Raw genomic sequence first — 25,582 nt, forward strand, 5'->3', positions numbered from 1 at the left:
GACCTAAAACCGTGAATTAAATTATAACACAAATTAATTAATTTATGCTATAATAAGAGCAATAATAATACCATAATATGATCAATTAGGCCCGACCAATAAATAAATCAGCAGATTATTGCCATTCAAACATTTCTTTTTTACGTTCATGTACTCTAACCATTTACAGCAAAGTTCCACAACTGATACTTGTCTCATTATTTTTTCCATATAAATGTATACCATAATGTGGTATCCCTAAATACCAGAAGTGGGCAGTGCATTTCACAGCTTGGCCGTCAGTGAAGTCCTACTTAGTCCGACGTGACTAAATCCCCCTCATATTCCCATCATTTATGACACCACGCTTGGACAAATAATATACAAAAACACACTTACACACTACTGAATGTTGGATGACCTCGGCACATGAGAGCGAGCTTCTCTTGAAAGGTCTTTAAAATGGCCTTGCAAGGATATCCGCAATCAAATCCACACTTTTTCCACTTTTGGCCATTGTGGATTAAAAAAGTGAGTATATTTTAGATTTTCGAACGGTCGCCGGGTAAGACTGTCTGGTGTCAATTTCTGCATAGCCCTGTCCTCTCACAAGTGATTGTCGAAACTCAGGACACGTTCACACCTTCAACATAAGGCCTGCAAGAAGGCTCAACGTAACCTACTCGTGATCTGATTGGCTATCACAACTCTTTATCAACTTTAAGAGCCTGTTCACTCACACAGCACAGATGCCTGCACGGTTAATTCTGAAGGCCTTGGGTGAATATTAAGTGCCATTGGTACTACAAAATCTGCCCGTGTATGTGTATATATATGTTAAATATGAAACATATTCAACTACTGGTAAAACTTACACACATATAAGAAGGATTAATGTTCTTATAACATCATTAATTAAAAGCATTACGCCACACAATGCATTATGGAATCAAAAAGAACAATATCTTTACAGTTGACCCCCGCTATTCGCAGGTAAGAGGTACCAGGCTGGCCCGTGAATGGTGAAAATCTGCATATGGTTGACACCCATTGAAATGCATTGGGGGTATCGGCCTCAAAAAAAAAAAAAAAAGAAGAAAATCCATATTTGTCTGGCCCTAATTATGAGGTCTCTGAAGTATGAGTAGTGTGTATGAAAATGTGCCCAGTGATACACCATGCCACAAAAATGCATGCTTTTCGGTATGCAAGCAAGAAATTGAGGACCGAAAGGGTCTACTGATTGTGGTGTTTAATGGGCTCAAATGTCAATGTTCAATTTTCAGTTTTGAACTTGCGCTTTAAAAACTGTCTAAAATGGTTGAAAAAGAAGGCAAACAAACAAGAAGTTCACTGGCACAAAGATAAAAACTTTTTTTCCTTTTCTTGTTAATGTCACTGAGCCTTTTTCTGCCACATTGTTCACAACATTTATGAGAACGTTTTTCCCCTTGAAGTGTACTGCCAAGAGCCCTCTGGACTCAATTAGTTTCACTCCTTCAAGGGAAGAAAATGGGGACGCCTCGGAGTGCCAAGTCCACCTCCGGTCAAGAGCGGCCCAGCAAACTTATAGTGACTGCTTGACAGCTGCTATCTGGCCAGAAAAGAGGTAGGGGTGACTGTGGGAGAAACGGAGGGTTGGACCTGATGGGAGGGGGGCACCACTTTTTATAGGGCCCTATTGTGTGCCAAGTTTTGGTTTTTGGAGAATAAAAAGAGGAAGAGTAGAATAAAAATATAAAGGACTGAACAAGTTGGGGGGGAAAAGATGTAAAGCAGAAAACTAAAATAAAGACAATTGCGATGGGCTCGTCTTCACCCTTTGTCTCGACTCATGCTCGGTGGTGGTGTCGTGAAGCACAGGGGGTGCAGGAAAATGAAGAATGGGCTGATTTGACGAAGGCGTCCATAAAGCCCCGAGGCACCAGTGACAGTAAGGCCTCACGGACAAAGGGGGCCGCTACTCTTCACTTGTCCCCTCCTCACACCTTGGGGAATGTGCTTTGCAGGCTCTCCCTCCTTGATGGAGCCTCTCACTTTCTCCCTGGCCAGCTCAGGAATGTGCCTTCTGCAAATCAACACCACTTGCACCAGACACACACACACGGACACACATATACATTTTTCCCCATGGCTGGTCGGTTATCATATTGTGCTGCAGCGGTGTATAGTATGTACTCAAATGACACTTTATTAGTCGCATCTGTACAATCTCACAAATATAAATATTCTGTCTGACACTGGTAGAGACCAATTCATTTCCCTATATGTTTAGTCCCAATTTTTGTGATGCATTGTGTGAACCAATCTCTGAGGTCTTCCCTCTCAGTCGGCTTGAGGGAGGAAATCTGACCCCAGAAGGCTTATTTTCTTCAGTTGAGGCCATTTTTTGTCCTTTGAATCATAGATAGCAATCTATCCGGGGCCTGAGGAAGCAAAGCTGGCCCAAAGCATCATGCCCACTCCACCATGTTTACAGTGAGGATGAGAATTCGATGATCGTATGTGGCATTGATTCTTGGAAATGGCAAACTTAAAACTGGTATATATATATATTTTTTATAGGACAGCGTAGCTTTAATCAATCGCTTCAACCTTGTTACATTGATTGGTCTCATGGTTGGCTGACGGCTGACTCAGATTAGTACAGGAGGTTACTACCCTACGAGTTCACATTATTCTGTCCATCAAAAGAGAGTATAGTGATTTGATCCAGCTCTTGTACACAATTTCATTATATTCGCAAGTGTTCCTAATGTGTTTTGTCAAGCTTAAGCACAAATGGCCTCTACCGTCTGCATTTACAGTTCCTTTTACAGCCGGGACAATGGACGAGGACCACACCACTGATTATGACATCAAGTACATTCATGGTGTCAGATTTTCCTCAGATGATAAATTTATCAAAGTAAAAGACATTTCTTAAAAAAAAAAAAAAAAAATCAGCAGAACTAATGAAAGGTGCCTGCTTAAATGAATACATTATCTGGAGTCTTACTGATATTTGACAATTTCAAGGAAAATAAAATAAACAAAATCCTGTGAAACAATGCAAGTGGATTTTGAGCTGGAAGGCACATAAATCTGGTTTGAGCCACTGAAGCTATTGCTTTGACATTGTTGTGGCTGATATTTTGAACGCGTCCTACACAGTGAGACTCTTATTTACTAATCTGCAGAGATGGGCAGGAGGCCGACTTTGTGGATGGAGGACGAGAATTTTTTTTAAAAAGGACATACTAAGCAAAGATGGTAGTGCGTTTTCATCCGGCACTTTAATTGTCCCACGGTCGCCCATTTTACTGATAGAAACACGCCGCGCCTGTCTTGCGTATGTCATCCGCCAATACAGTACTTCTGACCAAATGTAAACTATCACGAAGCACCGCGCTACCAAAATGCCTGAGGAACTGGCTTCTACAATCATTGTGCCGCTCACGAGACAGTGTGGACAATTTTATTTTAGTTTTTGTGAAGCAAACAAGTCACTGACTTTTCACACAATGACGTCACGTACGATCACGGTTTGACATTATTTTGGGGGTGAGAGGGGAGTCCTACATTCTTGAGCACTGTCTTGATGACCTTAGCCAAAACTGTTAAAATATTACAAATTACAACTAAGGAAAAAAAGAAGAAAATTATCCCTGCTAGACGATCATAAACCATCGAGCCATGTTCTTTAAACCCGCTGAGAGCTGGGTAGAAGGGGTCATTAGTTGACCTTTGACCCCATAAGAGATCAGGTGACCAGGGCACTACTTTGGAATGTTTCCACTTGACTCCTTTTCATTTTGTAATTTAAAAGCTTTCAACAGTTATGGATTCTTGTCATTTTAAAAGCCTTCCCAGCATATTCACGACACGTACCATCTGGGTGTGTTACCATGTGCACTCTGGGATTCGAGATACTGTTTCCAGTACTTTGAATTGTCTTTAACTCATTCAATCCATAAAACGTGTATATCTACGTCTTCGTTGTCCCCAACTACCAAAAACCTCTTAGCTTCTTTTTATGTGAGCATGTACTGTAGGGTCTCACGCCAATTCTGACTGGAGGATAAGGCTGAATTGCAATGTTATTGAAACAAACAAAAAAAAAAATCGGCCAACAGGTGGTAACAAGTATAAGATCCGCTAGTAATCACGCAAGGCTCATGTTGAAGAAGACGAGAATGAGGACTTGTAGGCTTGGGCGTGGTGGAGTAGCATGGTGAGAGTGCAGATAGCATAGTAGTAGTCGGAGTAGCGATGGACAAACTGAAACAATTAACCTCTAGATTCGTTTTCGAAAAAAAAAAAAGCATCCACATCCAAGCAAGATGTCGGTGATCGAGTCACTGCGCCTCAAACGATGGCGCTTTGTTCGTCGAACAAACGAAAGCAGCAGCCGTCGAGACTGCAAGTAAAGGTGGCCAATTAATTTTTTTCAAATGGGTCATGCAGCTCAATTGTGTTAAATATGAATTTAATGTATATGAATTTTTATAAAACTGTTAATTGTTTTAATACATTGCCATTGCGTAGCCTTGGCATGTTGTTATATTGAGGTAAAAAAAAGAGAAAACTGAAAAAAAAAATCGTTTATTCAGTTCTCTTGAAATTATGTATTTTGACTTTTTTGGGTTGACTTCTCCTTTACACAGTACTAATCATCCATTTATTAATTTCAGACTGGCTCTTAATAGGTACATTTTGACAATTTGTAAAATTCGTAATCATACAAAAAATTCTGGACATTTTTTTTGTTTGTTGCATATAACATTTGCATGAAAAGTGAACTGAAAGGGTTTAGAAGGCATTCACTTTTGGAGGTCCCACAGTGGCATGTTGTCAATATCAGGTCAGCACATGAAGCAGCAGTCAAGCTACGGTCCACTGCTGACAGGTGACAGATGATAACAGTCTCCATGTCCTCCCTTGAGAACAAGCTTCATATTGCCTTATAGCTGCAGGGGTGGTTGTTCAGGACAGAAGAAGCCACCTGTGAATGTATCAAACATGAGAGGCCAAAGACTCCTGAAGCGGCCTCTTTTTAGTCTCACCTTTCACATTTTTCTCATCTTGTTGTCTTGTAGGATGGAGCGGGGTTGATGGGCAGTTTACCTCTGTGAGGGATTAGGCTTTCATTAAAAATGAAACCTTTTTGAGTGACAGGCCAATTCGGAGGTGGGAGTCGTGTGTTCCTGAGGATCTGAGCTGCCGCTCCTCTGTTCTCTTTCCCTCCATTCACTTTCACCTCCTTGCTCTGTGCTCATCATCTCCCCTGTTGCACAGCCTCGCTCTTATCATGGTGGCGGCCCACAACAGGCCGATCTGTCCACAGTGTGTCAAGAGATGTGTGCTGGAGCTCTGTGAAGAGATGCCAAGTACAGCAGGCTGGAGGGTGGGAAACAAAAGACCCTCCAAAACACATCAGAGAGTTTTTTATCTTTGTAAAATGTGTTTAATGGCTTGCCTATTGAAGGACACTGCATGCATGGAATTTGTGCGGGGTCATTGAATAAAGGCTCCCGGTAATTAATGTGACCCGGCTCTCTCCGTTTATATGAGCTGAGTGAGTAATGTACTTTGGAGAAAATTACCTAACCTGAGGCTCTTCCTGTAATGTATTTTATGTATAGTTGGGGGTGTGGGGGGAGGGGGGATCGCTTCCGCCACTATTCAGTATCTGAAGTTCATCTTCCAGCAGCACTGTGAAGTGTCGTCCAATCAGTTGTGAGCAGTGCATTTCTTCGCTCCAACGACTCATTGTTATTTTTTCTTGTTTCTGTTCAACACAGCAAGTAGCATGCTATACAGTGTCTTGAAGCTTATTTCCACAACAACAAATCCGCACGTCAGGTGTCATGTCAAGACACACAGATGATATGTCAAAATTACAGTACTGCACTTTCCTTATCGCATTGCACCAGCATTCTGGCACTAATAGTTGGGCAATTGCACCAACAAAAGAATTTTTGGAGAAGAAGCTTGCCAAGCCTCACAATGCTAAAAGCATTCATATGCAGCTTTTTCAGGGGGCTCTTTTCAGTCCATGTGAATCGGGATTCTTGTGACAACATATATTCCCATTTTCCTAGCTTCCTACCTGCTGGTCAGGCTTGAACTGTGTTGACTTTCTCAAATTACAAAGGAACATGTACGTAGGCTGTTGCAAGAAGGATTCGATTAAGCACCTAACCTGAGGGGTTTCTGTATATGTAGTTTTGATTGATGTGCCTCCAAAGCTTCCCTCAAGCTTCCCTCGACAGCCCCAAAATATGTGAATTTGAATTATTAAATAGCCCAGATGAGAACATGAATGTGACATTTATGCATAAATGGGAAATTGTTACTTACTTATGGTGCCTATTTTGTCAGTCCGTCCTCCGTCGGCGACCTGGGCACCCTTTGATCCTTACCCCACCATCCTTATTCATAAAAATAACATCCCTATTTGTCCTTTTCAAGTGCTTCCACCCTTGCATTTAACCCTCCGCCTCAAAATTCTCTCTCTCGCATGCATTTGAATTCTATACACGCGGTACTTTACCCGGTTAGGGACGTTTAAAGGGATGGACAGAAAAAACACTTCTGGCCTTACTGAGTCCGTCCTTTTTTAAAAACTTCTCATCCTCCGTCCTCCTTCCCAAAAGTGGACGTCCATCTGGGACAGACAGATGGCCAATTCCGTCCCAAGGATGAAATGCCCATCTCTGTGTGTCAGGATTTGATTCAGTTCATGTGTAGGAAAAGTTCTTATACTAGGCTATGTGAAGAAGGAATTGAGAGCCAACATAAACTTTTCAAGTTGTGTTTGAGATGAGGAAAGAGATTAAGTTCAATAAATTCAAATAAGCCATTTCTACAGTGTGTCCCCGGTCCGAGCAAATCTGTGAATTTTATTCATTTGTGACAACAAGAGTCTAAGGAATGCGCACCCAGCATGCTTTGCCGCACCAAGGAGTATAAATAGCTTCTAAAATGTATGTATTGTGTCAATTATATTTCCTCAATCTGAAATGTATTGTTTCATTATTTGTGAGTATGCTATTCATTTTGCTGTCGTGTAATTGGTTAAATTTTGATGTGACACCGTCATCCACAAGGACATTTGACAAATGACTTCCATGTGACATTGCAATGACCTCGTCATGGACGGACGAGCAAAAACTAGTTTTCAATAAGTCAACTTTTTTAAAACTAAAACGCAGGCAGTATACATTAACTGTAATATTTTTAATCCTATATTTTATAAACTTAATGAGTATACTTATAGTATACTTTTAAAAACTTAATTGCTTCCAATTTAGTATAAGTTGGAGGTGGACCCAAAAGGCGAGGAAGCAGGGAAATTGGTAACTTAAAGGGAATCAAAACAAGGATAACCAACGTAGCAGGGTGCAAAATAACAGAGGCAACCTAAACGTAATAATAACAAAAAACCTGACATGACTGACACGGGTCATGACAGTACCCCCCCCCCCCCCCCCTTAAGGGACGGATCCCAGACGTCCCAAAACAAAACAGAAAAAAACTAAAACAATGTCCAAGAACGAGGGTGGGCGGAAGGGGTCGGGAGGTGGGACCACAACCCGTGTTCGAGGCCGGTCTGGCGGATGTCCGGGAGGCCAGACCAGCGAGTCCCTTCGTGGGCCTTCAGGCGGCCGTCCGGGTGGCCAGACCTGCAAGTCCCGCTGTGGCCATTTGGGCGGATGTCCGGGAGGTCCAGATCGTCACACGAAGTGCGGTGACAAGACTGAGACGAGAAGCGGCGGCGGGACGCCGGGCGCCGCTGAGACAGGAACTGGGAGCGGCGGCGGACCGAGCGCAGCCGAGACAGGAACTTGGAGCGGCGGCGGACCGTGGTCCGCCGCTGAGACAGGAACTGGGAGCGGCGGCGGACCGTCGGGTGCAGCCGAGACAGGAAGTTGGAGCGGCAGCGGGCCGGGCGCAACCGCGACAGGAACATGGAGCGGCGGCGGACCGGACGCAACCGAGGCAGGATCTTGGAGCGGCGGCGGACCGTCGGGTGCAGCCGAGACAGGAACTTGGAGCGACGGCGGACCGTCGGGTGCAGCCGAGACAGGAGCTTGGAGCGGCAGCGGGCCGGGCGCAACCGCGACAGGAACTTGGAGCGGCGGCGGACCGTCGGGTGCAGCCGAGACAGGAACTTGGAGTAGCGGCGAGGCGGGCGCAGCCGAGGCAGGAACTTGGAGCGGCGGCGAGGCGGGCGCAGCCGAGGCAGGAACTGGGAGCGGCGGTGGTTCGTCGAGCGCTGCCGAGACAGGAACTTGGACCCGCGGCTGATCGTCGAAGCCGCCGAGGCAGAGGCGAGAAGCGCCGGCGGTTCATCGGACGCCGCCGAGGCAGGGACGAGAAGCGGCGGCGTGTCGTCGTCCTCCGCCGAGGCAGGAACATGGAGCGTTGGCTGATCGTCGAGGGCCGCCGAGACAGGAACTTGGAGCGGCGGCTGATCGTCAGGCGCCGCCGGGACCGGAACTTGGAGCGGCGGCGGGTCGTCGGACGCCGCCAAGGCAGGAACTTGGAGTAGCGGCGGATAGTCGAGCGCCGCCGAGACAGGAACTTGGAGCGGCGGCGGATCGTCGGGTGCCGCCGAGACAGGAACTTGGAGCGGCGGTGGGTCGTCGGAAGCCGCCAAGGCAGGAACTTGGAGCGGCGGCGAGACAGGGGCTTGGAGTGGCGGCGGTTCCTCGGACGCCGCCGAGGCCGAGACGAGAAGCGACGGCGTGTCGTCGTCCACCGCCGAGGCAGGAACCGGGCGCGACGGCGGTTCCTCGGACGCCGCCAATGCAGAGACGAGAAGCGGCGGCGGTTCATCGGCCACCGCCGAGGCAGGAACCTGGGACGGGCGCAGGACGTGCGCCGTCGGGTCGTGGACTCGCGGCGGACACAGGGCGTGCTCCGCAGGAACGGGGGCTTGGGACGTACGCAGGATGTGCTCCGCCTGAATATGGACTTGGAGCGGACGCAGGATGTGCTCCGCCTTAACATGGACTTGGAGCGGACGCAGGACGTGCTCCGCTGGAACGGGGACTTGGGACGGACGCAGGACGTGCTCCGCCGGAACGGGGACTTGGGGCGGAAGCAGGGCGTGCTCCGCCGGAACGTGGACTTGGGACGGACGCACGACGTGCTCCGCTGAAACGAGAACTTGGGACGGACGCAGGATGTGCTCCGCCTGAACATGGACTTGGAGCGGACGCAGGACGTGCTCCGCTGGAACGGGGACTTGGGACGGACGCAGGACGTGCTCCGCCTGAACGTGGACTTGGGGCGGACGCGGGGCGGGCTCCGCCGGGACGTGGACTTGGGACGGACGCACGACTTGCTCCACTGAAACAAGGACTTGGGCCTGGAGCGCTGGGGAGGAGCCGGAACGGGGCTCAACAGCGGGCGAGGCGCCGGAACGGGGCTCAACAGCGGGCGAGGAGCCGGAACGGGGCTCGGCAGCTGGCGGGGAGCCGGAACGGGGCTCGGCAGCGGGCGAGGAGCCGGAACGGGACTCAGCCGCTGGCGGGGAGCCGGAACGGGGCTCAGCAGCGGGCGAGGAGCCGGAACGGGGCTCTGCCGCTGGCGGGGAGCCGGAACGGGACTCAGCAGCTGGCGGGGAGCCGGAACGGGGCTCAGCCGCTGGCGGGGAGCCGGAACGGGACTCAGCAGCCAGCGGGGACCCGGGACGGGGCTCAGCCGCTGACGGAGAGGCGGCGGCGGGCCGGGCGCAGCACGCGGCCCGGGCGCAGCCGAGACGGGGGGCCTGATCCCTATCAGCCTGCCGCCATAGGGAGTCAGGGGACCGGGAGACACGAGGGACCGAGACTACAGGTGCTGGTGATCGTGAGCTAAGAAATGCCGGGGAAACGTGGTCAGGTGCGGAAACCGACGGTGAACGAGGGGGAGCGAAGTGGCCGTGACCTTCGTGATTTGCGGCGTGAAGCGCGCGAGGTGGAGTGGGAGGTGGTCTCAAAAAACTCAAAGGAAAAGGGTGTCAAGAACTGTTCGGGGGGAGGAAGGTGATCTGTCTTAACTGAGTCCGGGTTGCGCTGGGCGTCTAATAGATTCTAAATGTACTCGAAGTCGTCCTCGTGATCCGAGTCGACCAGAACGTGCGGGGCATAGTGCTCAAAATCATCTACTGAGTCGGAAACTACCAGAAAGTGAGGGGGTGCAAGGGCATGGTGCTCAAAATCGTCGTCGTAATCCGAGTCTATACTCAGGTGTGGAGGTATGACGGGTAGGTAGTTGATAGCATAACCGGGAGACGAAGGGAAAGAAACAGACGAGGTACGAGAGGCGGAACCTACGGGAAGGGCACGGGGTTGGTCGGCAGGCTGATGAGGGCGGTTGTCCGAGCGGCGGCGTCACGGACGAGCTTCTCGCGGGGTCCTTCTTTGGTCGGTGCATTCTGTCACAATCCGCCGGGAGGCGAGTTGGAGGTGGACCCAAAAGGCGAGGAAGCAGGGAAATGGGTAACTTAAAGGGAATTTATTAAGGGAATCAAAACAAGGATAACCAATGTAGCAGGGTGCAAAATAACTGAGGCAAACTAAATGTAACTAAACTGAACCACGGACAAAGAACAAAACAAGACGGGAACGAACTAAGTGGGGATATGAAACGGGACAGGGACAGGTGACAAGAGCTGGGGGCATGAACGAGGCAAGGATATTAGAGGCGTGCAGAATCGCTAAAGCGAGGGCAGCAATGTCGGGAAAGGAAGGCAATGCACCGACGCTGAGCTGTCGGCATGGGGTGGTTAAATAGTCCGGTAATTATGGGAGCAGATGGTAGTCAGGTGTGCGAGGCTAACGGGGAACAGGTGCGTGGCTGGTGGGGACGAGTGCTGAGGGGAAACGCCCCACTCATCTGACAAAATAAACAAAACCCAGGACATGGCAAAAATGTGAAAAATAATAACAAAAAACCTGACATGACCGACACGGGTCATGACAGATACGGGTACAGTAAGATAGTGTAAGACAGGGGTGCTCATTACGTCGATCGCGATCGACCAGTCAATTGCAGAGGTAGTATGGTTAGATCGCATAACATTAAAAAATAGGCGTCAGCCTATCATTATCCGTCATGTGATTGATACAGGGCACAGAGTCAGATGACACCTGATTTTTTTTTTGTGACACATAGATCACCACGCATGCGCAAACAACGGCGCTAAGTGCAGCACAACTAACAAGCTAGCGAGTTGGTTACCTCCAATTTTAAGCCCTCGTTTTATTCTCTTGAACTCAAAGGGGGTATAAACATGAGTGGGGGTGCTGGACCAAGTAAAAAGACAAAAACGTATCACTTTAATACGGAATGGGAGGAGGAGTTTCAGGATGACATTTTCGAAGTGCGTTTGCCTCATCTGCCAGTCTACCTTCGCAATACCAATGGAAGGGAAATGTGGAGCGGGATTTTCGGACTGTTATATGATACCGACTTTCCGCCGAAAAGCGAGCTGAGGAAGAGAAAGGTGAAGGAATTAAAAAGCCAGTTGTCAGGACAGCAGTCATTTTTCAGACAACTTACTTGAAAAGCGAAAGCCGCCACCGAGATTGGCTACATCTACATACATTGTACAAAAAATCCTCTCTCTCTCTGTATATATATATATATATATATATATATATATATATATATATATATAAATAAATTTGCATTTTTATAGTAGGTAGATCATTTTGCCTTGGTCATTTTATAAGTAGCTCGCATGCTGAAAAAGTGTGAGCACCCCTGGTGTATGAGATCTCCATTTTATGAATGCTTTCCTAATTTGTTAGAAACTAGGGTCACTTTTCTACAAAATTCTCAGAATCTTTACTTGTGGAACAATAATATCTGAAACGTGCGGAACCAAAATGACATTTCAGTTCCATGTTGAAAGTTTTCCCAACCATAAGTTGCTCTGTCTTCATTGCACTGTAAAAGGGAGAATGTGTGGTGGTGAAACTTCCAAACAAAGGCCATGTGTTCGCCACATTGGTTGCTTGACTTGCAGCCGTGATAGCAATTTAAAGGTCACCAGAGATTAAGGCAACAGAGAAGTGAGGAAGAGGCACAAAAGATCTGGTTTCATGTGCAGGTGGCTTTCAAGGATGTTTACCTAAAAAGACCATATCTCCACTCTCTCCCAGTTTAGAAACAACCGAAGATTCCGTCCACTTCACTTTCAATATCAAAAGCGGACCATGATTCATCGAACAGTACTGTTATTGACTATTTTTCTTTTCAGATGAAAACTTACTTTAAGTGAGCCTGAGGGAGCAACTTCACCAGTCACTAATCGTTGTTTTTATTTCAAATAGAAAATGTGTTGACCAAAATGCAACAGTACCTCAAAACATCCCATGGGTGGATAATTCAGAAACTAACATATGTTAGTGAATGATTTTCATAATGCTGTATTGTATTTTCTTCATGTTCTAAAAAAATAAAGCCATATTTTCATATATTATGGAGTGTCTAATGAGCCTATTATTGTGTTTCTCTTAATTTTCAAAACTGATTAGAAACTGGTCAGTAAATCAACATTTGTATCTGACTTTTAGCCAATGTGGACGCATTTTGAATGTTTTTATACTGGCTGCCATGTTGGGTAAGTGATGGATTTTGCAATTGCACTAAGATTATTCTTGTCCATATTTAAAATTCTTTTCATTTTCAGATGTCACATAATTGGCTCCAGGGCTGTGGGAATTCCCATTTAACAGTCAGTATATTATAAAAGATGTTGTGGGCAGGTGAGTACATCCTGTTCTGTAAAACCTGATATTCATGGCTGTCGCAGGCAGTCACAAGAGGTGAAATGAGCTGTCAACAGAGATTCAAACAAGGTTAAAAACTATTATAGGGCTGAGAAGCCTCTGGCGTCTAACTAATCATGCTAGCAACCATGAGAGACTTTAATGCCTCACTGGAGATACATTTTCAGCCGAAATGCCTCGTTTCACTTTTTGTGTACAACTTCAGTGTGAATGAAATACTGCTAAGTGTAGCATCAATTGTTTAAAAAGTTTAGATGCCAAAAGTTGCTCTTAAATGTCTTAATTAGTATCAGTGGTGCAGTCGTCCATAAGTAAATGCCAGCGGTCTCTTAATACCAGGTGCATCCTGGGAATGTCCCTGAAGCTCTAAAACAATTTGGGAAGATTCGGCAAGGGTAATTCCATGACTTGTCTAATCTACACATACAAGGCTGGGCGATAATGCTTATATCTGTAAAGAGATGAGGAAAACAGAAACCTTGAACCTTGAGTCCAAATTGATCTTTTTTTTAATTTACACGCAACAACGACACACAGATGTAGCACACAGACACACACACACACATAAAATAATATACTTTATTATGATCATACGTGACTTAGGATCAATGCAAAGTCATATTTTATTTCATTTGGGGATGCTTTTGTTGTAGCATTTTCTCTCCAGAGGACAAGATGATTTGAAAATAAATACAGCATAATTATTACACAGGCTGCTATCGTGTGAAAATGGAGTCAGCAGTTGCCAATAAAGAAAGTCAACACGGACAGCAGTCTTGGGTTACACTGGCTGCAATGATATTGAGTTTAATGATTTTGGCTTTTGTTAGTTGCACTTGCCAAGGAATACAATCAGGCCAGGCCAGCACCCGCTATTACAATACAATATCAGATTGCCATTAATTATTGAGGACATTCATTCTCTGATCATGAAACAAGTATTGCTCTCATTGTAAAGGCAGAATTGTGCAATTGGATAGTCATGTGAGTGACAATTACAAGTGTGCACAATTAGGCTGGATGAACTTTAAACTCATGATGACTATTTATGTACTGTGGGCAAGTCCTCTGGAGGAAAATCTAAGCAATGCAGTCTTCTCTACTGTGGAAACATAGTGACAAACAAATAAGCTTACATTAGAAAATTGTCTTTTCACACATAAATACTGAATACAAAGGCAGATGAGAAATGGCCTTATTTTATGTCAGTAAAGCTTTTGACCATGCAACGTTCAGTACCTTAAAAAAACATTACAACGCCTAGAATGCTGAACACAGCTCAGTCCACCAGAGACAACAATATCAACTATATACATGTGATGACAAAAAAAAAAAAAGCTTTATCATACATTGTACAGCTTACGTTGTACGTACCATTAGTCCAGCACATCAAGATGTGTACAGGCAGCCTGAAGGGGAGAAAAGCAACTATTTCTACAAGTCAACACTATGAGGTCAGAAGTATTTAAATACACCACGGGTACACACAAAAACAAACAATATACTCCAAATACATTTATATTATCATATACATATCCGTATAGGTTAAATACTGACTACTGTATTCTCAATTCATCACTGGATTTCTGAAACCATCCATTGTCTACTTTGGCAGCTGACTTGTTTCACATTGAGCTGCGTCTCTCTCACCATTTTGCCAGAAAGCTGAGAGAAGACGAAGCATGACTGATAAAGAATAGTTTGCCATTCAGATATTTTATATCTCGATATGCGTAATCACTTCTTGTTACAGAGACTTGGATGCTGATACAATTGTTAGCAAGGACTTCGACCAAGAGCAGTTGTGGGGAATTGAACCAAATAATTATTGAATCAATACGGATTTTATTTTTATTTGATTTTTTAGATTAGATTTAGAGATTCATGGTAGGAATTAGTGATCAAATGAGCCCTGCCTGGCCCATGTATGGCAATACCACTTTGTTCTTGAGAGTGATAAGAAATTCAGAGATGATGACGGTATGACACTGAATTTATCAGCAGTACATCACCTGATAAATGGACATTTTTGCCATAAAACTTAACCTTCAGACCCTAATTGACATGGCGGGAGTGATTGTTTAGTACAAGAGTGGTCCCCAACCTTTTTTCCGACGGGGAGCGGTTTACAACTCTATAACTTTTGCGGACTGGGTGCCGACGGCATCGTGTGACGAGCGGGGGGCATGACGAGTGGGCATCATACGTGCAATCGTTACTCTTTTCGCTAGCTTGTGTCTTTAATATTACCGTAATATGACTGAGACTATTAGCGTCTTGACATACGTCAACTGCAAGTTTTTCTTCATATGTGCGGGCCACTGCAACCTGGTCCAAAGTGTCCCACGGCCCGTTGGTTGGGGACCACTGAACTACAACATAGCTTTGGATTGCAATTTTCGCAACGCTGGTTATTTTCTAGCAAATTTCCGGATTTGTAACATCATCCATACCAACCATTGTTTCCAATTATGATGTAAAAAGTGGTCGTATTGCAAAAAAAAAAACATTGGGAACACTACCATGTTAATGCAATTGATCATTTCCTAATTCGTATCAATTGTACGCAGCATGAGATTATTTTTATTACATAAATTATGGATTATATGATTTATATTTTAAATACTGAACTCATACAGTATGTGTTTATATTCAACCAGAAGAGATGCTGCTCTCTAATTTTGTACATACACGCACACTCAGAGTACTGTACTATACAGGAATGAACCATACTGGCGAATAAAACCACAGATTGCTTTTTAAGTGCATTATCATTATACAGATCGTCGTGATTTTAATCGCACTATAGCTTTGTTTGGAGAACAGAACACTCCTGTCATCGTTGAAATGATAATAACACAAATGTTCTAATGCATTTGGATAACCCACTTAGGTCAGGGACGCATTTTGGGGAAATATGTTTGCATTTGAGATAACAATGAAGACTTATCTCTTTATAACTGATATGATTCACAACTAGAACCTTGTGTGCTTAAAATTTCATTTTCAAAGATCAAGTCTTTTGAGTTGTTCTATCATGCATAAGGAACACACAAGATCTGCTCACGAATAGTGAACCTGAACACATTTCTTCAATGGGTAAAATGATGATGGAGGGTTTTCTCTTCTGGTTATTTGTTTGTTCAGCACATTTTTAATAACCCAATTGCCTATTTTGGTTGGAAAGAAATACTTCATGAAAGTTCTAATGCTTCTGAAATTCTTTCCTACCGTTGAGAAGATGTGGACATGCTCCATGACAAATGTTGCTTCAAAAGCCTGCCAGGAAAAAGAAAATATCTGGGATAGCACAAAGATGTTTTAGTTCGAAACTAATACATTTTCTAAACTGGATGTGTGCGCTAAATCCTGTCTGCAACTGTGTATTCTCGACTGCTTTGATGAGTCAGACACAGAAATACAATATTGTACAGCTTATTGCTTATTTCAAACATAGTGGAAAAGCATCCAAGTCTTCATAGCATAGAGAGGGGATGCAGGGTGGATTTTGAATGTGGTGAACCACCTTCACACAATTAAGGCACCTTTTAAACCCCCGAGGGGTCAATGGGTTCTTCTCATAAGAAGAAAAGCAACGACGCGGAACATGAAACTGGAGCCTGAAGGACAACATCAAGACGAAGGACACGGTGAGGGTAAAAGAAAAACATGAAGGAATGTCTGTGGGAAAGAAGTGCCCTGTTACATGTGATAATTTAAAATGAGTTCATAGATTTTTCCCAGTTCTGATCACGTCAGAAACCTCAAATAGTTGAGAACTCTTAGTACCCGACGTTGAGCTTGTTCTTATTGAGTTCTCGTTCTAGGTTTCCTATGAGAGTGTCGATGCTCTCCTGAAGGTCTCTCAGGTTCACCCTGTTGCTCAGCACAGGGCTGATGTCCTGGATCTTCATGTAAGCCTGGTACGCGTGCTCCACCTGCAGCCGCGGAGGCAAGATGTGCTCACACACACTTTCTTGCTCCTCCTCGTCGTCCTCCGGCCGTTGCCTATTGCTGGAAACATTGTTCTCGTCCTGCTTTGACTCCTCCACCACCACCACCACCTCATCTTCATCATTATCGTCTGGCTGCTGCTCCTCTACCGCCGCATCCTCACTCAGAGTCTGCACCTGCTCGGCCGGACCCGGAAAAGGGCTTGTGACCTCTTGCACGTTAGCTTCTGCATCCTCAGGCTTTTCAAGCCCCTCGTCTGCGTCTGTATCCTCTGAGGGCACATCGTCATAGTCGGCCTCCTCTTTGCTGTGAGGGAGCAGAAGCATCTCAGAGGGGAAGTAGCTGTCGCCACAGCCGCTCCAGTCGCCTGCGTAGCGGTTGCTCGGGCTGTCCAGGCGTCCCGGTTTGGGTCGCAGAACACCCGCCATCTCCGCTTCAGTGATGTTCAACACCTGTGGGCGCTCTTTCCGCCGCCGTAGGGGAGGGGCCGTGAGGGAATCGAGACCTTCAGTGGAGGAGGGCTGATTATGAGGCTCCACAACTGTAGAGGAAAAATTTATAAAATAGCTTCAATCCATCAGATACGGATCAGTCCATGCAAATGTGCACTCACCAGGCAAATTATTAGGTACATTTGGGATTATACTCTGGTATAAAAAAAATTCTCTCTTTGGAATTGACTCATTGTAAAAGACGGTAATTATTATTTGCTAGTTTAGAATTGTGGCTCCTAGTGTATATATCAACTAGGGCTGGGCACTTAATCGAAATGTAATTGTGATTTTGGCTTCTCACAACCTACCGGTGAAATAAAAATCAGCACCATTGTATTAGCCGCATGGTTCAAAATCTAGGAAAAAATACCGGCATATAGTCCGGAAAATTCGGTATACACATTGCATATTTTGTTTAAGAAACATCGCCAGTGCTATTGCTATCTGTCAATGTAAAATTCCACTCACTTGCTTTGATAAAATTAGCATGGAGTTCTGGGAGTGATATTCCTTAAAATACTGAATATTCACAGACTATATAAAAACAGAGAGACGAGGTCATATCTAAGGCAAGCATTCTTGCTAATCTGTGTCAAACAAGTTGTACTAAAAGCGCAATCGCAAATTTCTCCTTATTTTAACGTGTGAATGTCACCACACTGCTGAGGCCAAGACGCACGCAGCAGGAGCAGACTGCATTTATGGTGTTAATCATGTTTATTAATAGATCATGATTTCAATATCAATAAAAATAGGTGAATAAGAATTTTTGTCCATAATCGCCCAGCCCTAATATCAATTGAAATATCATTTCTTCAAATTATAACGAATAAGTGACTTCCCTGACCACCTTGCTTCTTTCATTCAGTCATCTTGGATTGGCTACAGCTCACCCACAACCATAGCAATGATCATGAAAAACAATGGCTAAACTCATCTGTTGTACTATCACGTCAACATGACAGAAATGAAAAGGGTAAAGTAAAAAAGACTAATTACAAACTATACAACAACATGCAATGCTCAGAAGAACACATGCTGATATCACAACACGGCACTCCATGGCTGACACCTTTCAAATTGGAAAAGAATCAAGTTACTGCTGCGCTACAAAAACAATCAGCGAACACTCCAGCACAACCGGTGTGGTGTTGTTACCTGTCTCTTTCTTTGTGTACCTATAATTGTTGTGCCCGCTAGCCCTCCCATACTGGATTGGGGGAAAAAAAACATGACAAGCATTAGGGCTTCAACGCGGACAAAATGTCCTTGTGATACTAAGTGCAAAGGCTGCATGCATGCATGCCTTGGGGCTCCCCTTTAGTGATGCTGCACTTTGTTTCAATCGTTAATGAATTAGCTGAGTGACAAACTGAAGCTCCAAAGGTAATATGTCCTTGTGTTCTTTCTGTGCCCACGCGACAAAATCATCCACCTCTTTCTGTCATGTCAAGTTATACAGTATGCTAGAGTTTCCTCACGTGTCCAGATGGCAAATAATGCTGTTTACGTTGAAATATGCGGAATAATTTTGCACACATTCCCCGGCGCCTTTCCACTTCCCGCAGGAACGTGTGGTCGGATGTCCTTGTAGTCACTTGAAAGGCATGCAAACTGTCTGAGAGGTGTGAAGCGGTGGCGGAATGGATCGCATAATGATTGTGAAGCATTTTAAGAGCTAAGGTCAGGTCTGGAATGTTTTTCATTTGAGTGCAAGGATATGATGTCGCCTGTTAGAAAAGCACAGAAAGGAGATGCTGCCTGGCTTTTAAACAAGCTGGATTGAAAATGATATCAGTTACATCTACTGGTTTATTAATTCTGCTCAGAGGAAGGTTATTGGGAGCATTTCACCCCATACGGCTTCAATTGGACTAAGGGCCACACACTCTCTGGAGATTTTATCTACACTATAAAGTGGGATCCAATAAAAGGACGCAGAAATTTGCTTGAATAAAAATCATATGCAATATGCATATGATGAATATTGTTTTACACAACAATAATTTTTCAAAAATAGTCACTAACTTTTTCCACAAGGTTGTATGCAAGTCCACTAGTCTCCTTTGCTCCAAACAAACAAACATAAGTAGTGTTTTATATATTTTTATATATATATATATTTATATATATATATATATATATATATATATATATATATATATATATATATATACATATATATATATATATATATATATATATATATATATATAAAATGTGGAGCAGGGATCACCATCGTGGTGCCCGCGACCGGATGAGTAACCCGCGGGCCTATTCTAAAAATAGCTCACCAATGATGGGATATTTTGATTTTTCTAGTAATGTTGTAAAAGTAATCATTTGAAAATGTAAACACTGTCAAACGTTTTATAGAACTAAAGTGTAGCATATTCATATTTATGTTTCCGCACATGACTCTCATAAGGATAAGCAGTTCAGATAATGGATGGATGGATTGTTAAAGGTAATTTCGTAAAATATTTTATATTTGAAGGGTGTGTCAAGCTGGTAGCTCTTCAAATCTAAATCTATACAAATCAATAAGACTAATAACCTAATATATTGCATAACAGTTGACCCACAAGACAATAGGCGCTCCACCACGTGTTTCTCAATCATTAATACTACACAATTTACATTAAAAGATAAAACAGAATTTCAACAAACAAAATACCTTTATTAGCTGCTCAAACAGCGGGTAATAATCATTTTGGGCAATGTCATCATTGTCAGAGCAACAGAAGAGCGCAAGGCATCAAAATGATGGCTCTGATAGGTCCAGTGGTTTTAAAATTTGGTAGTCCTAGTGTTAAACACTACAGTTTGTTTTTTATTTTAATTCCTCATTAAAAAATATTCACGCAACCAGCTGGCGAAAGTTGTAGCCGGCTTCGAGTGTGCACTGAATGGATGGAAACAAGGGCAAGTAATAGCTCACAGCAAAACATGCTGGGGGAAAAAAACCTACGAATTAGTTCATTTTTTTTAAACTGTAAATTTAGCATAGAAAATTAACATTCCCAACACAAATTTTCCATAATGCTAAAGTAATGACTGCTCCACATGATTTAGAATGATATTGGATTATTTTTCAAAGTAATTACCTCCACTAACTGAAATCTGCAACATCACATGAGCAGTTCCGGAAAAACTGCAATATGTTAGCGGTTAAAAAAATAAAAGTAAATTCGCTTTCACTTTCCACACTATGCGGCAGCTGGCAGAAAACAGCTGCGCAGAGTGATGCTGGCCTCCACTCCTGCTTGGTGATTTCTCACAGCACCAAGGGCAACGCCTCTTACGTTTGATTTAAAGTGGGATGTCCTGGCACAATCTGCCGTGTTAAAACCCTTTGTGGACAGCTTCAAGGAAGGAGGTAACAGACGGCAGCTGATTGCTATCAAATGACGGTGAATAACCTCGGCACTCAAAGCTCTTTGTGGACCTAAATCACCACTGTCATTTGCATAAAGCATTTTGCAAATAAAGTACATACAAGTCCGAATTTAGGGTTACATGCTTTCAGTGTAGCACCATATTGTGCAGTAGCATGTCAGGCAGCACTAAGATTTACTGGATGTAGATGCAGCCTGATTAAGATGTGAGAAGAAGCAGCGGCACTCAAAGCTGATTAAATGTACAATGCTTAATTACTGTATGTTCTCTGTGTGTTAAAGAAGTGGCGGTTTTAAAGGTTTTTAATTACTCGAACTTGGATGCCAATTTCTGTTAGCCCGTCAACAGTGCTTTGCATCATATATTTGCATGAAGAAAGCAGATTTTTGTAAGTATATGGTTTAGTTGAACAATTTGGTGTTTAAATATACTATACTATTAAACCGTATTTTCTGGACTATAAGCCACTACTTTTTTCCCGAAACTTTTAGCCCTGTGGTTTCTAAGGTGAAGTGGTTTATTTATTCATTTTTACTCACAAGCTTCAAGCTGTCAATAGAATTACCCTGAATAATATTCAAACTGAATATTCGTCAGCCATTTGCGATTGGAGTGTGCATGCGTGAAGACGGAGCAGCCTGATTGAAGAGAAAAATCCAAAAGTCTCTCGATAGCGAAAAGAAAAATTTTGAGTTTAATTTCCATCGCTGACAACAGAGGCCCTGGAGCGACATACCCTCACAGATTTATATGCAATAATCTATGCATCCCCTGCATCTCCCCAACACATAACAAACTAGTTTCCAATGGCTGTACTGCTGCTGGTGACGCTCGTCTGTACTGTGAGGCCATCGTGCTAACCAGCCAGCCATTGTGCCGCCTGATTTCAATTCGGTTCGATTTTATTTTGTCTCTTTTTTTCAACATAACTCATTTTATAACTAAAATATGTTTTTATTAGCATCTGCATCATTTTTTTAACTTTACAAAAAAATTGAAAATGAATGAATCATTTTGTCTGTTTAACTCCATTTTTGTCTTATCAGTGTTTTGTGAGTGCCAGACCTAAATGTGAAAGTAAATAAATGTACAATAGATTTGGCTGTTATCATTACAAATACTTTAGGGATGAAAATTTTCCATATTGTTTTTGTTTACATCGACGCATTATTTAAGCAGTTCAAATTTATTTCAAATTGATTTTCAATTAATTGTTCCATTTCTAATATATATATATATATATATATATATATATATATATATAGTGCTGTCAAGCGATTACATTTCTTAACTAACGGGAAGTTCTGGAATGTATCCACCACGATAAAGGCATTCACTGTATATGAATACTACATCTAGCACAGAATATTATTTACTGACAACCATAAAGCCATTAAATAATTACCTGGCCAGAGCTGCAGCAAGTAGTGCAAGACTTCAATGTGCTTCTTGAAGTGCAGCGCACTGGCTAGTTCTTCTGAGTCGATGAAGACTCGGTTGCTGTGACAGGATGCCTCCTGACGCTGGCTGAGCAACACAGGGCCAAAACACACTGCCAGGTTCTGACAAGTCATCTTGTTCACTTCCTGGTGTGATGCCACCAACTTGAGGTGGTCAAGAAGCTTCCGCAGTGTCATCTGATGTAGAGAACAAGAAGGCTCTTTATTATGATTCACATTTAGAAGGGTTCCACTGGTGCAGGCTGTAACCATAGGTATTTAGTCACAAAAGTTGAGGAAGTGCAAGTTTAGTTTTCAAAACCAGACTATTGGACAATACTCTGGACTGTAAATAGCATATTCTGAATTTTGGAAATATTCATTGTCATTATTCCCATTACTATCCTAAACATCTTTCTCACCCTCTCCACTTCTGGAAGGTTGTCCAACAGGCTGACAGTGTGTTCCGAATCAGCGTGGTCGTTCTCGCAACCCGCTGCGCCCATCCTCAGAGGTCTGGTGGCCATGGAGTCCAATACTGCCTCATACAGCTGCTTGGTGATCAGAGGGTAGGGTAGCTCCCGTAGGTAGTCCTTTAATACACCTGTCGGTTTGGAGGATGAAGAAGGTTTGTCACGTTGTCCATCAACTTGCAATCATAAGGACAGGTTTGGGTCGCAAAAAAAAAAACAACCTTTAACCCTACTTCTGTGTTTTGACTTTGTTTTCTACTGCAACTCTGCCACTGTGCTGCCAAATGTTTTTAGTGTGTCAATGGTTGTGTATGTACACCTGTGACTTCAGCCTCCAGCAACAACAGGAAAATACTGTCTGTCTGCAAAAAGCTGCGGAAGTATGGTAGGCACGTCTTTTATCTGAGGTGAAGATGGCTGGATAAGTATTGGAATGATGCAGACTGCTGGCAGTGTGACAACTGTCTGCTCTCCCTGCCTCCCTCCTAAGCATCTGGATTGGTTTCCAGATAATCTGAGAAGGCGTATTGGAGCGGTCGGTTTTAAGATGACATGATAAAGCATTGTAATGATATTGAGTGGCATTGGCCAATGAAGCAGCAACCAACTCTTGGCGCAGATCTGATATTCCTATAGTAAGAATGTTTCACACATGCTCAAAAATTCTATACTATAACTGGAAAACTGGACATGTTGTCCCCCCAAACTGGGAACTGAACACATACTGCCTGAATAGAAGTCTGATGAGTGAATCGGTCCACAGTTAATTACTGCTATCGCAAACATCATGTGTTAAATGATCAAATATGCTAAATGTAATCAAACCGGTGTTCTGTGGGATTCAGGTTATATCTGAGATTCCTTGCACTTATACAATAATTCAAAGTTCTTCTTGATGGCCAAGTGTGGGCAATCCAAAAGTCCTTCTGGGCCAAAGAAGTTCTCGGCTCAGGGTCGCACCACCGTCTGTGAGCATCCTTACTCTGATACCTTTCCTTGCATGTGCGTGTTGCGTGCAACAAAACATACACGGCACACTTTGTCTATCACTTTTTGTTTGCATTTGTCCCCATGTCGCGACTTCATGTCATGTTGGCTAATTAAGCTGCAGAAAATAGTTCCAATTTTATCAATCCTGCCTCCTTGGTGTCTGCTACTTAACCAGCCTAATTTACTTTTTAATTTAATTTTGCCTTAAAGCAAAGGAAACTGGTTCACCATGAAGTCACTGACATCCCTCAAGCTCAGTAAGCAGAATAGAGGGCACAATTTAACACACTCACGGCTCACTTTTTTAATCCCACTAAATCCCTGCTCTGCTCTTTATGAGCGCCTGAGGGCTACCATTTCTCACTGTATTCTTTTTTGCTCCTGAGATTCCCTCATCCTTGAAATGGGACACAACACTAGGATGGAATGTGTGAAATGTATGCTAAAAGATCAGCGAGGAATGTGAGTCGACACAATCAGGGCTCTTGCCATCCCTTCAGTTGGCAGATGTAAGCACTTGGCAATTTAGGATTAGAGAGCAAAAGAGAGATCTCGATTTAGCTCCTTGTAGTGTTCCAAAGTATCTGCTGAGCTTTGCGTTTGATTTCTGCACACTGACATGTAGACCAAAATAAACCCACAATGAAAGCATGTTGGCTGTGAATGTTGTAGCCAGAAGCAAATTTGTAGCAAATTGGTGAATATCATCAATACATGGAAAAAAATTATCTGACTTGAAATAAACATTTTACATATGTGCTGTTATGTCAAAGCCAGACAGCACCAGGTTCAACATTAGCAATTTAATTAACAGTTATACGGTAAACATAAACATATTTAAACTACTCATTTCACTCTATTAACAAAAATACATTTACAGTATACAATAAATTACATTAAAATGTAACCACAACATTGTAAGTAAAAAAAGGCACAATGTTTCAGCAGTTTGCTTGGATCTTGGTTCCTACAGCTGGAGCAAATTTGCTATGTCGTGTGTGTTTGGAGAAATCTTATTAACAGATAGAAAATCCAACAAACACACACACACACGTGAGAACAAAAACTCCTTGGCACAATAAGTACAGTACAAAGTGTGTGATTTGCTACCGTCACACAGCAATAACAAAACGACTTTTTACTGATTGAAACTGGAACTCTTTAATCTGAGAAACACCCAACACACGCACACACACCCCCACACGCCTACGCCCCTACACACACACACACACGCACCCCCGCACACACACAGCACATTCCTGAGGAAGCCAATTGGACCAATGAAGAAAAACAACACATTCAAACAAGTAAACTGTCAGGTTGATGGGCACCCTGACAGCTCCAGCATGCAAGCCAAATTTTAACAGGGCTTGAGGCAAACGTGCACTTTGAACTTCAGAAAATGCCCCACTATTAGCATGTCCCTCATGCCTTATGAGTGCAGACAGGTGAAGCTGTTGATATTTTTTCAACCCTGAATCACATTCTTGAATGCTTCTGTTTTCGGTTATCTTCATCATGTTACGTCGGAAATCTGGCATGAGGAGAACTGTGATAAGAAACATTGGTCACAAACATTCATTCTCCCCTACGTCCGTGAAGACATACCGATTTCTCAAACAGATTACACGGAAATGCTTTGTGGACATTGTCTGGCTTCCTGTTATCCATCTGGATTTAGCCAGTGTAGATAAAAAAAAAATCTTTTTTCATCACAGGAATCTAGGTACCTGCACACAAATTCAGACCTGTTTTTGGTTGTCCATTGGCAAATCAGTTAATTTGGTAACTGGAATGCACAACCCAAGTACACTTGAACGCAAACATGTACTACATTGGTTAGAGAACACAGCCACAGAAATAAATCATTAGCCGACCATGAGTCAGTGTGAATGTTTACGTTTGTGTTTCAGGCTTTGCTTGCGCCTACCACACACATAATGCGAGTGCTCACTCACACACTGAGAAATGAACAGGTGTGTATCCCTACAGGTGCTTCACTCTTTCAGTCAAGGAGACCAATCAGTTTTAATCTTGGCCCATGTACATGACATGGACAAATGAATGAATCAGTGGTTAAACTT

At 43.5% G+C, this 25,582-nt stretch overlaps 1 protein-coding gene across 2 annotated transcripts in view; it reads right to left on the minus strand.

Moving 5' to 3' along the window:
* Positions 1–13,314: 13,314 nt before the first annotated feature.
* Positions 13,315–25,582, minus strand: part of syde2 (synapse defective 1, Rho GTPase, homolog 2 (C. elegans)) — a 49,870-nt gene continuing 37,602 nt past the window's right edge. For both annotated transcript variants that reach the window (XM_088312947.1, XM_088312946.1), the window contains exons 6-8: positions 22,458–22,639; positions 22,002–22,233; positions 13,315–17,244 (exon numbers count right to left, since the gene is read on the minus strand). In XM_088312947.1, coding sequence (XP_088169073.1) covers positions 16,532–17,244; positions 22,002–22,233; positions 22,458–22,639 — 1,127 coding nt within the window. In that variant the 3' untranslated portion in view covers positions 13,315–16,531. The remainder of the gene's footprint in view (positions 17,245–22,001; positions 22,234–22,457; positions 22,640–25,582) is intronic.

The sequence above is a fragment of the Idiotropiscis lumnitzeri genome, chromosome 13, assembly GCF_059441095.1.
Source record: "Idiotropiscis lumnitzeri isolate Australia: NSW breed Sydney's pygmy pipehorse chromosome 13, RoL_Ilum_1.0, whole genome shotgun sequence".
NCBI lineage: Eukaryota > Metazoa > Chordata > Actinopteri > Syngnathiformes > Syngnathidae > Idiotropiscis > Idiotropiscis lumnitzeri.